The sequence below is a fragment of the Astatotilapia calliptera genome, chromosome 18, assembly GCF_964374335.1.
Source record: "Astatotilapia calliptera chromosome 18, fAstCal68.1, whole genome shotgun sequence".
Taxonomy (NCBI): domain Eukaryota; kingdom Metazoa; phylum Chordata; class Actinopteri; order Cichliformes; family Cichlidae; genus Astatotilapia; species Astatotilapia calliptera.
In genome coordinates, this window is record NC_137439.1 from 19,251,564 (window position 1) to 19,266,001 (window position 14,438).

The following is a 14,438-nucleotide window of genomic DNA, read 5'->3' on the forward strand; positions in this document are numbered from 1 at the left end:
AATGTGTTAAAGTCGCCATCTAGTGGAAGAAGACAAACACTTCTGGCTCTTCTGTACACAGCTTTTCTTCTGATCAATCATTTTGTCTTCATGTAACTGAATCTTTAAACAGCCTGGATACATGACCCCTCTTAAACATTCATTGTGCCATTATAAAAATAAGAGATGAGTAACAGACTGTAATACAGAAAAATTCAGGGGCCACACCCTGTCTCCTGTGCATGATATAATCTGTGGGTTACAGTGTGTGAATAAGTGAATTTAAGATGAAGCATCCAGGCAATGTGTGAGTGGTAGTTTCACTGCATATTCAAGCAGTATGGGCTCTGCTGAGAAGAGGGAGACACAAGGTGTCTGAGCCACTCATCCATGCCCCTTCCACAGCAGCTGCAATTTAAACAGTGCTTCACTGACAGCTGGAAAACAGATGTCAACAGCAGCATTATATTTCAGTTGGCCTGTGCAGTGTCACCACCTCGGCGGTGTGAGAATTACGCTGCATGACAAAAAAAATCCCTCAAAAATTAAGTAAAACTCAGTCTGCGTGAGTTATCTCACTTGATGTTATTGTTTCAGATGACAAAGCTGCAGGCTTGACACTGGAATAATCTCGCTCATGAGCATCTACTGCAGTACTGCAGAGGCCAGGAGATGAGAAGTCTTGTCAGATTGTTTTTGAGGCCCTCTCTGCTGGTGAGCACAACCCGGCTCCTTCGCTGCCCTCGGGGTGCAGGGGAGCAGTTTGGCTTTGGCACTTCACACTCGCTCAGCAGTCAAGGCCTCTGACCGTCCGCAGACTATACCACCAACTGCTCCCACATACCCTCGGCCCTGTTGTTTGGCCAATTATGAATATTCACTTGCTATGAATGTAATTCTGTCAGACATGCAACTGTCCATTCAGATATTGTCAGCGGTGTTGTTTGTATTTGAAGAATCTGATCATTTTCTCATTTTCTATCAGATTTTGAGCCAAATCACGGACTTCAAGTGATTTTGCTTGAGCAATGTCCTGCATTGTTATCCTACTAAGACACATCATGAGCCACACTAAGAACTGAATTTTAAGCTTACAGAAAAACTCAATAGACCATAAAAATTTATGTAAGGTGTAAGGTGAGACTTCTTTGTTTGAATTTTGGGTTGATGAGGGGAATCCAATCAGAAAAAAATTGGGTTTTAAGGAGGAGGAAGGTAACTGGCAAGTGTAGATGAACAGAGGAGTCGCACCAAGCTGTGAATCATACAAAGCTACTTTGGTCCAAGAATAAATATATCGAGCTGGAAGAAACCAAAATAGGTCTCCTTTAAAGGCCTCCTTCCTCAGCAGGACACAAAGAGCTTGGAGCTTGGTGAGTATGACAGAGTAAGAGATTTTTTTTTTTTGTCTTGGTCTTTGGATTTGTCATGACATGACGTGAATCACATTGATTAATGCAATAACCTATTGTGCAACAATCTAAACCCCTGGGTCCTGACATTCATGTGAATACTATGCAGACATACTAAGCACAACCCACACAGCAGCAACAACCGCCATCAGCAGCAGCCTCCCCCAGCACGACAATTTGTCATCATGAAAAACTGCTCGAGCAACATGACAAGGAGCTCAAGGTGTTGACCGGGCTCCCACGATATCAACAAACATGACAAAAAATTATATTAACAAGACCAAATCTACTTTAGTCTGTAACAACTGCTGAAAAATACTACCAATTAAGAAAGAGCCTGTCAGTGTCAGCCAGTGAGAGGTGCTGATGAGTATATACAGAAGCTTTTGTGGCTCACAGTCAGTACACTCTAAGTTTCTGGATGGCACAGTGGTGTAGCACCACTAGTCACAACAAGAAGATTCCCAGTTTGATCCACAACTGGGACCTCTCTGTTTGGAGGTGCTCCAGCTTCCTCCCTCAGTCCAAACACATACCTGTCAGGTTAACTGGTGATTCTAAATTGGACTTGCTTGTGAGGTAGATAAAGTGCTTTAAGTGTACAGAATAAATTGCTCTATGAGTGTATGGCTAAGGTACAACCTGAAGTTAAAAATGCTACATAAACACATGTGTGTTACATCCTCAGTACACACAAAACCCTCTGTTCACTGTAAATACTTGGATTTGGTTCAGTGTGCTTTTATCTGAGTGCATGTGTCCAAATATGTTGAATATGTTTGGACAAGAGCCATCATGAATGGTAGGAAGATGTGGAGCCATTAAGGGAGTGGGGGCTCACTAACCTTGGCTGACTTTCAGTTATCACAGCAGTGATTACCATCACGCCATTGACGCCTCCGTGTGAGCAAAAACGTAGAGTCGTTGCTGTCTCGTAAAGCCACAATAATAAAAAATGCTGGATGTATGATCGCTCTGCATTACATATCATTTTAATGTGTTGAAAACCCTTTTCCAACAAAGCAAGTCAAGCACAGTGGTGCACATTAACACATGTTGAAAACCCATGAGCTAATTCACAAGAATAGGAAAACAAACAAACAAACAAACAAAAAAAAAAATAGGAGCCTACATTAAGCACACCATAAAAAAAATACAAATACAAACAAATAGGCCACACAACATAAAAAGTGTCTATAAACAAGGTTAGACTGCTCAGAAAACACATTATTTGACAGAATGACTCGTCCCTTCTTTAAGTACTTCATCGTTAACGCTTCCTTGTAAAACTTTGATACTGAGAAGAATCAGCCTGATAGGTATGGAGGCAAGCATGACTTTAAACATCTATATTTGTTTTGGTGTCAGTTCTAGAGTTACTAAAGCACTTCCAGCAGAATAATGCACTGATTTATATGCAAATGAACATCCTAACAAGGACACAATTCAACAAAAAATGCGTAACACGTCAAAAACTGTCCTCAGCTGAGCCGCAGTTCATCCACCTGCTCCTTCCGTCGTGACGGTGATCATTGGCTTCATGCTACGAGCATCTGTGGGCCTGCGCCGCAGCTTCAGGAGCAAAGATCCACTGTGCGAGCATGTAAAACTCTATTAGCATAATGACTTCCCCGTTTAAGTGGATTGCAACAAACTGAGTTACATGCGTCTTTGACAAACTTTTGTCTGCGATGAAAGCAATATTTCTTTTCATCTTTCTCTCGGAAAGGATCGGGATTAGTAACAAAGTAACCAAACACGGTGAGTAAACTGAGCAGTTTTGTTTTGGCATGATCAGAATCTGCTGCGATAAAGAAGAACTCAGAAAAACACAATTCTTACTTTTCCTATTAAATCTGTCATTCGTGTATCTGCAGAACCAAAACCAACATTGTGTAAAATCGTCTAGGTTAATGATTCTTAATGAATAATGTCAAGCTTGTCTGATTTGATGACAGGTATTTATTTATTGTTTTACAGATAACATACTTCACAGGGTTACCTTAGAGGTAAAAATCTCCTGACAGAACTTGGTTTTGACTCGTCGGAGACAGCGAGGGGAAGATGAACATACTTTTTGTCAAGCACACATTGTAAACAACTGAGCAATATTTAAGTCTAAATGGCGTACCATAGAATAGGTGAGAGACAACAAAATGTAAGTAAGAAGATGTGCCTCTTGCTCGCAAAGACAAAAGTTTCATTTTTACAAAACAAATAATGGTCACTGACATTTTTCTACTTTTTTTTTTTTTTTTAAGTGGCTGAGAGGTAGAATGAAGTATTTTCAGTTAAAACCAATGATTTTATTTCTTTGCTTTATCTTATCGTCATAATGAGCGAAAACATTACGAGTGAATAAGGAACCCCAGCCCTCTGATTATAATGTGAAATCTGTACAAACATCTCCATTGATTGCAATATCGTTTAATTTTTTGAAATATTTTTTATTGTGAAACTTTTTGTTTGTATCCCAAAAGTCCATCGTTATAAGCAGAGGAAATATTATTGAATTTTTCTGGTTAGGATTTCGTGGTACCTCGCCGTACGGTGGGGCAGTGAATTCCGTTTCTTCTTCTTCTTTTTTTTAATACTGCGAATAGCAACGTCAGTTCATGTTTTTTACATTTTTTGTTTGTTTTTCGTGGATGGAGTGTAGAGATGGATATATTCAGTTGGAAGTATCTGAATGAACGCTTCCGGGTCCTTCTGTGGGCGATGTCACTGACGAAGGAGTTGGAGCATCTTGCCAGCCACCGTTTGTCTGTAAAGACACAAGAAGACAAAGTTAGCGTGAATATGAATGTGATATGAAATATCATCATTCTTTATATTAAGGATGGGCTGCTAAATTGTGTCAAAAATCTCAAACACGATTAGCTTGGTTATTGTTCAGGGTTGTTATTTAACTGACTTTGGAGTCATCATGCATTTACAGAGCTCTTTTCTTCTTTAGTTTTCTCCAAACCAAATCACTAAAATTAAAACAAATAAACACAAACTACAGTTAATATGAAATAAAATAAAAAGAGTGGTTCTAGATTTATAAGAAAAGAGTAAATAGAAGGAAAAAAAACATGTTTTTTACCCCAAAATAAAATATTCTTAGTAAAAACTCTCCTCCTCCTGTTTGTGTTGTGAACAAGAGTTAGGTGAGGAGTTTACCTCACAGGTTCATGCAAACCATGAGGCTGGAGCCTGGAGGTGTTTAACTCGGCTGGTTCTGATCAGATATAATAAAAACAATCTGCACGTTGGCATATTGCTACTCACTAACACATTATGTCCTGTTTTCTTTAAAATCAAAATATGCCAGGGATGACGCTGGTCACAACTTCTACACTTCGGTTTTGTGCAGAGTAAATTAATACGTTATAATGCGTTAATTAATCTGCAGACTCCTGTCAGAGCGAGGCTGGAATATTTTCTTTATGTTGAGCCAAATGACCACACAGGACAGTGGTATTAATCTGCCCATTGGACTCTTAAACAGGGAGACAATAAGACGATTTATAGAGCTTTTTGCTGTAAAAATGAAACTTCATCATATGCTTTCATTACAAGGGACTACCGGTGCACTACACCCTAGTTTTATAAAGTACCCATACGCCATACAGCTACACTGTAACTGATTATACTCTAATATCTACAGGAAGATACTATAATAGGTGTGTGCATATGTGTTAGTATGCTGGGTCACCACTGTAATTCACTGAGGTAAGGTTGCTTGGAAAAACTAATGAATAGTGAAGATTTCTTTGAAAATTACAGTTTTACTTTAAAATATACACAAACCTTTTTACAGTGTGCTGTACAGACTCACCCGTCCCCCCAGATATGTTCAAATAGAGCCAAATATTGAGCCCAACAAAAGCACTCTTTGCCTTCTATATGACATCTATGTAATATAAACCACACTACTTAATATTTACATCTTTAGTGTATTGATTGAAGATAATAAATGTGGAACTACACCTGCCAATAAAAAGGAGTACGCTATAGGTAACGCCTTCGAAAAATATTCACAGCAGAAGGTTTTGCTTAGCAGGTTTTGTTGTTAAATATATATGAAGAATACCAGGTAAACCCTAAACGTAAAAACAAATATAAAAGACTTCCTCAAAAGCAGTGATGTTGCTCCTAAAACCTCTAAATGAAAGCACTAAAAACTGTCAAACGATGCTTTCAGAAAAAGAAATAAATTATCATGCCACTTCTTTCACTTGGACCTCCACATGGTCGACATAATGTGAGATAAACAGCAAAGATAAAACAGCGAATACGCAGACCTTTCATATATCTCAGAATATACCCCTGAGATGGATGATAAAAGAATAAATTATCACAATAAAAAAAAAGCTCTTTAAAATGGAAGCCTTCTCAAATCATCATAAAAGGTTGGCTAAAGACCATTAATTGCAATTTCAACGCTATTAGTGAGTGCTGGGAATGTGCTTTGGCAGCCTCTTATTTCCAAACCCTGTTATTTTGTGTAAAGACCGTCTGTCATCTTATTCAGAAGCAAGAAGAGGGAAAAAAGAAAGAATGAGGAGGGGAAAAAAATGCATTTCCAGTCTCAGAGAAAGTCGACACCCACTAGCAATTTGAGGGGCTGTAATTGCTGTTCAAGAATAAAGAAGGAGAGGTGAACCACGAGAGTTCAGTCAGTAAATCTTAGAAAGAATATAAAAAAAATATCATTTGGGCTAAATAGATGCACGACTTCATTCATAAGCTTCAATAAAACACTGCAATTTTTGTTAGTAAAACTGTAAAAGAGCCTCATATTGTTAAGAATTTCCGAAATAGTTATTTCTATTCTTTTCTAAAGCTTTCAAAGTAAGTGTTTCTACTCAGGCTGGATCTGCGATCTATTTCACAACAAACAGCACAATTAGTTTTAATTATTTTTAATATATCGATTACTGCAATTTGAATTTTGCAGGGTGGCTCATTTGAGTTTTGGTGGGGTGGGGCTTGCCTTGACAATAAAAGCACTTAAAAACCAAATGCGTCGTTGAGCATCCAGTTCCAATTTATTAATGAAGCCATTTATGGTAGCTGCAGTTTAACCACTCATTTATGTATGACAATTACACTGCAGTCATGATACGCTACGTTTCTCTGAATTACTAATTCATTTGATATTTGATGTTTAAAAAAATCCTCAAAGACTAATGAAGATAAAAGAAAAAAGCATTTAGAGCAGAACAAAGTTTTTTATAATCCTCTACTACCTCCACATATAAAAAGCGTTTTTTTATGAACAAAAAGCAAAATTAATAAGAAAAAGAAAGAAGCCAAATTAGCTGCGCGACTGAGGTCAGAGATTCATAATTTGGTGTGTTGTTATTAGTCTAAATTACAGATGTAAAATGAGCCTGTTGCATGCTGCAGCGCGCTGGACGCGTCCTCGTTCTTATTTTAGCACGAGGGGTGTTGCAGGCTTGGCTGTCAGTGCTGCTGTTCCTGTGGATGAATGATCTGGCCAATGTGCTTGGACTGTTAGCCCAAAGCCTCGCTCTTTCTGTCCCTGTGACTGTCGTATTGATTCTGTTCAGCCCCGCTCGGCCTGTCGCTGTGGATCTACATGCTAACACACTGCCTCGAGTGCTGCCTGTCCCGCCCTGCCCGGCCCAGCAAGGAGACCGAGACAACTGGCTGAGGCTTTGACAGGCTGCTTAACGAGTTATTTTAAGGATTAGCAGCAACTCTGAACTTCTTTTTTTTCCAAGCCAGTCTTGGAGGGGGAAATAAATATGAGTCGTCCTACAGTGGCAATGACAGAGCAGCGTCTGGTGCGACGATGACACCTGTGTCCTTGTTTCTGTCGACTGCAGGTGCCTCGCTAACGCTAATATCCTCCGACAGGCTAGGAGCATGTCCAGCTACTCAGCCTGGTAGCTGCCTCGTTGCCTGCCACCATAGGGCACGACTGGGGCAGAAGACAGAGGGGGGTTGGGGGCAAATGGCTGGACAACAGCCCAACCCCGGCAAAGTCTGCTAAGTGGCATTTTAGTGTGCATACAGATTTAGGCGATATCACCAACATTGTGCAGCTGGGGAATCACTGCAAAGTAAAAGAGCAAAGAAGCACTGAGAAGGACAGAATGAGATTGTTTACAGGTCTTACGTTGATGCCCTGTGGACTGTACATCTGGCTGGCTGCGAGGCTGTCACTGTATCCTCCGGTCTGGCTGATAACATGGCGAAGGGTATCCACCTGGAACAGCGGGGACACAGACAAAAGGACCAGTAAGACAAAAGCTCTGGATAACAAAGACAGTAATGCACAAGGAAAGGTCAGTCTGATAGTAAAAGGGTATCATAAACAGGAAAAGGTTACAAACAGCGAATCAGAATGATTTGGCCTCTATTACAAGCTCGATAACAGACGCCACAAAAGGACAAAAACACAGGAGTAAATATAGGATAGCTAATTATCAATGTATTTGTTGTTCTTGTTGTATATTCTTATGTCCAGACTTGTGTCTTTTCATTAAACTATTTAAAGTCGAGCAAACACTCAGATGAAGTGCCACAGTATCACCTGCTGCCAATAAAACCATGGTGTGATGCAGGATTTGTTCTACTGTTAACATTTTGTCATGCTCTTTCCAGATTCCACAGTCCAATTCATATTTCTTTATATTTGTTTTCCCCAGAAACACACTTTCCATATGGATTTCACAACAAATCTGACTGCTCTACCAACTAGACAAACATATATGAATTTGTACTTTGTGCCTTTTTTATACTTGCAAATCTTTGAGATTGAGGTCATTCATTCGTGATCAGAAAAATAAACCCTTTCGGGTTCAATAATTAAGGGCAAACCCCGAAGACCTTTTTATCTACGATAAGGGCCGTCCCTTCTGCATATTCATGAACGACCTAAAGCGATTGGCGTGCTGATCAGAACAGAAGAGGAGGAATGGAGGGAGAAGGAAGTGATGCCGAAAGCACTGAAACCAAATGAGGCCTTCACTACGGGTGGTGATTCCTTAATCCGTGGTGAGAGTTGTAACACTGCGTTGGTCATGACTGTCCACTGGGGCAAGGTCAGGGAGCTACAAAGTGCACCAGTGGCTATGTGAACTCTTGTCAGAGGTGCTGATGAGTGTTGCACCGTTTCCAAAACTGTCCGCAGTCGTCTACTCAACTGTGGCTTGACAATGGTTTCTACATTAATGTAGTGCTTCAGGCTAAGTATAACCTCCGTTTCACAATGTAGGTCAAGTTATTGTGGGCATCTAAACTCCCAGACTGGTCAGCGGTTAAACCACATCACAAACGAGCTCAGGAATGTGCCAGTTTACGGCCACATGGGATGCTAAACTTGGAGAGGCGCCTACCTGGGATTGTATGTTGGCCCCAACCTGCCCCCCTTGGTACGAGTCCCCATTGAGGGACTGCACACTCATGAACAAGTCTCCGGAGTTTGACATGTTAAAAGAGCCAGCAGAACCTGAGAATACACAGAGGCAGAAGAAAAAGAAAGACGCGCAGACAGGAGGAGAAGGATCAGAAGAAAGGGGATAGTAACAGAGAAGAAGAGGGGGACAGAAAAAGGAGTTAAAATGAAATCATGCATAAGCACAAAGGCATTGAATGGGTTAGTTTGAGAGCGTGGCAGGCATTATGAAAAAGACTTTTTCTACAAAGTTGCACACAATAGACGCACTGAATCAACCAGCAAGAACAATCCGACAGGTTCTCGTCGTAAAACTGTTTAAGATCCAATTAAAACGAGCCTCATGGATCATATTACTGTTACATGTCCGTGCTGCTAGTGTTTCATTAAGGAAGTAATAATTGATCTGCAGGAAGACCCAAAGAATCGTATTCGTCCTTTAATGGACCCCAGCTCCCCAGATGTAAAGAGACCATCGCGTAACTTGATTTCAACACCCGGTCCTAATCCAATACAGTCGCAAAGTCTCTATATGACAAAAGACTCCGCTTGCCCTCTGAGCAGCTTAATGGCATACATGAGGTCAACCGGACAAGAGGCAGGAAAAATTAACGTCCACAAGACCAAGAGGTCAATAACAGAGAGAGAGAGTGAGAGAGAAAGAGAGAGCGAATGAGTGAGGGAGGAAGATAACGACGGCAGAGAAGAAAGGAAGAAAAATGGAAGAAGAACGGCAAGAAAGCCAAAGTGTATTGCTGGGTTAATTAAGGAGAGCGTTCTGTTAGTCTATAAGAAACATCACCAGAGACTGAATTCTTGAGTTGTGGCTTTGGTATGAGAACGTCAATACGCTCCATCTTACGCTTCTATCTGCTCTGGTGAACAACAAATATTGATAACGCCTCTATTGATGGAACTTGTTTCACTATAGCCCAGCGGCCTTTAATCAGAGCCCGAAGCTCACCTGCTGAATTGGGAGTAGATGGGGAGTTGGCCTGGCTGCCGTGAGCGGACACGCTGGTTGCATTGACTGCAGTCCTCGCTGCATACATGTTGGCCTCTTCTTGGAACTTGCTGATGTTTTTCTTGTATCGGATCCTCTTGTTCCCGAACCAGTTTGATACCTGTCAAGACAGTAGCAAGATAAATAAAAGCAAATATAAGATGATACTCTGCACACCTAAAAAGTCTGAGTCATGCCATGTACACCAGTTAGCACAATAACCTCCTCTCTTCTTTGCACGGTATTTCATGTTGCTTGCGAATTAATTCTCATGGAACAGAGCAATATGGAAAGCCCTCCATCCACTTTCTTCTGCTTATACAGACACCCAGACCTCCCTCTCTCCAGCCACCTCCTCCACCTTATCTGGGGGAAAACTGAGGCCTTCTCAGCACTACAGAAATATAACAGCAGTATTCCAGTAGCACTCTTCTTGTTTTGATGAGGACTTCATGGACCAGATTTAACTTTTTCCTGCAGTTGAACTGCAAATGACTGTTACCACCTAACCTAGAACCCATTTCATGTATTTCTACAGAAAAATAATCTGCTATTGAAGATAAGTCAGAAAAATAATCTTGTATTGGTGCAAAAACCCCCAAAACAAAACAAAAAAATTGGCAGATGCATGACACTGCAAAGCTGCTGAGTCCAAAGTTGAAGCAATCACAAGAAATTCACTAACGACTCTTATATGCAGATTCTCTGACATTTACTGTCATAGAAATGATACCAATTCATGCTGCATAGTTACACTGGCTGGCTGACTGGCTCTCCAATAAAACAGCCCAAGGCAGAAGTAGCTCTGCACTTCAAGCAGGTAAATGATCAACTTTCCATATTCAGCTTTTGCCACGCTCTACATGTTTGAATTTGGTTGCTATTCCCTGTGAGTTTTTTAGCCCTATTCAAATTCGATTTTTGGGTGGTCATCTTTATTACTAGTATTTATTTAAGAAGTGATGGAAAATTATAGCCAGCGTACCAACTGAGTAAAAAAACAAAACAAAAAACAATGAAACAACCCAAAAAGAAAAACGAGGATCCATGATAAAGCAAAAATGTTACAGTACAAAAAGAAAATGCATGCAAAAAAGAAGCTTTTATAGTTAAAGTCTTTGTAACTATCCAGTCTTTCCAAGAAAAAACTGTGAATCATTTTTTCATCAACTGACTGTCAAATGCTCCTGGAAAGGTATTGGTAGCTTTGGAAACTACTGACAACTTGGTAAGAAAACCAACTGTTTTTAATGTGAGTGTTTCTAATGGTAACCCCAGGCTGACAGGGCTCCCGACCGCTGAAGCACAGAGCCCTGCTGATTTAGAATAATTGAATTGTTTTTGAGCAACACACTTACCACAGAGCCTAATTTTCTCAATTTGCCTAGGATCTTACCTGTGACACTGTGATGCCACATTTTTTGGCCAGTTCTTCTTTGGCCTCCTCGCTGGGATAGGGGTTACTGAGATGGGAGTAAAAATACTCGTTTAGGATCTCTGTCGCCTGTTTGTTGAAGTTCCTCCTTTTTCGCCTGATCAGAAAAAACACAGAAGAGAAAAATGACTCCTCCCTTGCACCATCAATAATCTATAACTGTAATAACAAAATCAAATGGAGTGATAACAAAAAAGCAGCTTAGAGTCAAATAGAAATATAAGTACATATGAATAAGATTTAGTTGGGGGCGCACAGACACACACCTGGCATCAAGAAAGCGTGAGCGCAGGATCATAACAGCTTCACAGGTGCTCTGCTTCAGCTGCATCTGAATGGAGCTGAACTTGCGGTGGATGATGCTGACCATGCGCTCGATCTCTTTGGGCGAGATGGGTCGTGTTCGAGACTGCTCCCTCAGCAGGTTCATCACATGGGTGGTGAACTCATTGCACGCCTGGATGCACAGACAGGCAGGATTCATAAAAAGAATAACTATCGCAGAGGCTCGACAGCTTCAGACAGAACAAAAGGATGAAATTGGATTCTGGTGAGCCTGCACCTTCACTGGTAAGCCTTGGCACGAGCAGTGCTGACAGTGTAACAGCAGTAGTGTTAGAGGTAATAAGAATAGTCTGAATTAAAGCGGCAGACACGCAGCGATGTTTCAAGCCAAACAAATGTGGCAGCGGAGTCATACAGCGGAGGCAGCGAGCACTTGCAGTGCTCTGAATATTAAAAAGACTTCTCTTCAATAGCAGAGAGAATGTGACAAGTGAAGAGAAATCTAAAATGACAGCAGGCTTTCAGTCCCGTTCATGTTCAAGAGGTTTAAACTGTCTCCCTCTCTTTTCACTCCATCTTTCCGTCTACCTCGTTCTCTCTCTGTCTGAATCAGTCACTGGATATGACTGCATTCAGAGTCAAGGTGTCTGTTGCTTGTCAACACCAGGGTTACGTCAGTCAAAGTGATGCACTGAGCAGCCGTTCTGCTTGCACACACACACGCTAGACACTACTCACTCATACCACGTGAGGTGTACATAGCGTGGTGACACAAAAATGCTCAGGTGTATATTGGCTTTGACAGTTAGCGATGACTAGCCTTCCTCGGAGAAGATGACAAACCCAGAACGCTTTGACTTCCACGGGAATGACAAGATGTTACAGTCTTTGGAAAAGAGCTGGTGTGTGACTGATATAATGGCTGTTTGCCTGCTGAAGATAGCATCTCCGAAAGGCTCGGCTTGCCTGTCCCACGAGTGCTGATTTCAAGAACATTATACTCTTAGACTGACAAAATTACTTAAACATCCTCAGGAAAATATCTCGTCTGTCCTTTACCAACTTATTCCTATTTAGGCTGGCAGCGTGGAGCCTCTCCCAGCATGCAAAGGGCAAGAAGATCTGGTCTGGACGGGACGTTAGAAAGCTAAAATGAAAAGCCAGATCCTCAACATTACAAAAACAGTGAGGTCATACTGACAGAACGGCAAGATCTTCCATCCACATTGATTTTTGGAACTGCTGAAATTTATGCCAACAATTCTCACAAAATACAGATTCTGTATCCATCAACATGAAAGTGCAACGTTTTGCCTTTTTTCAAACACTTAACACCAAAGAATAGAAAAATCACATTTTTGCTGACAAAAGGTTTTCTCTAATAAAATAATGAATTTACACACAGGATTCCTTGTTACATATATCCATATACACAATCCAAGAAAAAAGGGAGTTTCGTACCATTGACTGGCTCATGGGCACATCAATACGGGAGATCATCCTTTTAAAGGGGGGTTAAATTTATGTGTCTTTCGTTGAGCAAGGGGCTCAGTTTTCAGGAAAAAAGCCTCACTTACATACAGCTTATGTATGCACTCGCATTATACTAAAACAGCAACATAAATAACTTGTGCACACAGAGGACCTGAGCTAAATCCGTGATCCATGATAGCTGAGGAAGTGTTGAATGTGTTTTGAAGCAACGTGTAATAAAGAATGAGCTTGCTTTACCCCCACCTGCTCGTACTTCTCCAGCTCCGTGTGGTAAATTTGCCGGATCTGAGACAGCTTGGCCCGATAGTCAGAGTGCTCTGCTGAGTTGTCGGCGCCAATGCCGCCGGTGGCTGCCGCTGCGGCGGCCGCAGCTGCCGACCCGCCGCCTTTCTCCGGTCCGGCCACGCCCTCCGCCAGCAGCATGTTGTCCAGTCTCATCAGCTGGGGGTCTGGAGGCTCCTCCTCCTGGGCACCTCGAATACTGAGCACTGTGGAGGACAGAAGAAGAGGTCACGAGAGCAATGATGTAATACGGGCCGATCTGCATGGGTGTTCAAAATGACTGTGGGTATAAAAATTTTACAGCGCCTGAGAAAGGAGTCTTAAGTATTCTTCCATTTTACTGAGTAGACACCCTGAAATACAGGCGTCATTAAAAGAGTTCAAGTCCACGCCATAAAAACCTGCAGCCTTACACAGGCTGGCAGCTGAGCGAGAGCATAAAACTATCATTTCATGCAAAAAAAGAAAAAAAGAAAAACGACACAGACTCCTACCAGAGTTCATGTTTCATGTCTCTAGCTGAGGTTCAGTTTCTAGCTGAGGGCTTTATTATCCTGTTAATGTCTAAACAGAAAAACAAAACAATTATGAGTCCTGCCAGAGTTTGAGTTAAATAAAATAGTCCCAGTGCCATATTTACACACAGAAATGAAAAATGATGAGTACATTAAAGAAATATAGTAACATTAATCATAATTAAGAGTTCAAAATGCATCACTTAACAAAGAAAATATTCTTTCAGTAGGAATAAATCTAACATTTGTTTCAAGCTGTATCCATATCTCTCCCTTCTGTACACGGCCTAATAACAGCACGCCTCGGACGCTGGTGCCACAGCCACTGTTTAGATAGGACAGCGTCTGAAGCTAAACTGAAGCTTCTCATACCTACAGGCGCTCAGCTCTCGGCTGACACTCATCTCCCATGGTGTGGAGAGTGAAGTGTAAACACAGCAAAGACAGGCCTGCTGAGGTGGACAAGCACAAATGACATACCACACCACAACACGCACAAGTGCAGGCTCAGCTCGCACGAAAACTCTCCGCCGGTGGCTCTTCTAACACTATTTTAACTGTGCACAAGTGGTTCACCCTCACTTTCAAACAGAGAACGAGGTTTTTTTTTACTGCCCTG

General features: G+C 41.4%; 1 protein-coding gene across 9 annotated transcripts in view; it reads right to left on the minus strand.

The window, feature by feature from the left end:
* Positions 1-2,367: 2,367 nt before the first annotated feature.
* Positions 2,368-14,438, minus strand: part of pbx1a (pre-B-cell leukemia homeobox 1a) — a 51,266-nt gene continuing 39,195 nt past the window's right edge. For 2 of the 9 annotated variants that reach the window (XM_080293209.1, XM_080293210.1), the window contains 7 exons: positions 13,260-13,510; positions 11,510-11,700; positions 11,205-11,340; positions 9,770-9,929; positions 8,747-8,859; positions 7,516-7,614; positions 3,336-4,155 (listed from right to left, as the gene is read on the minus strand). In XM_080293209.1, the coding sequence (XP_080149335.1) occupies positions 4,063-4,155; positions 7,516-7,614; positions 8,747-8,859; positions 9,770-9,929; positions 11,205-11,340; positions 11,510-11,700; positions 13,260-13,510 (1,043 nt within the window). In that variant the 3' untranslated portion in view covers positions 3,336-4,062. Of the gene's footprint in view, positions 4,156-7,515; positions 7,615-8,746; positions 8,860-9,769; positions 9,930-11,204; positions 11,341-11,509; positions 11,701-13,259; positions 13,511-14,438 lie in introns of all 9 variants that reach the window. The other 7 variants (XM_080293214.1, XM_080293212.1, XM_080293213.1 and 4 more) reach the window with 7 other exon arrangements.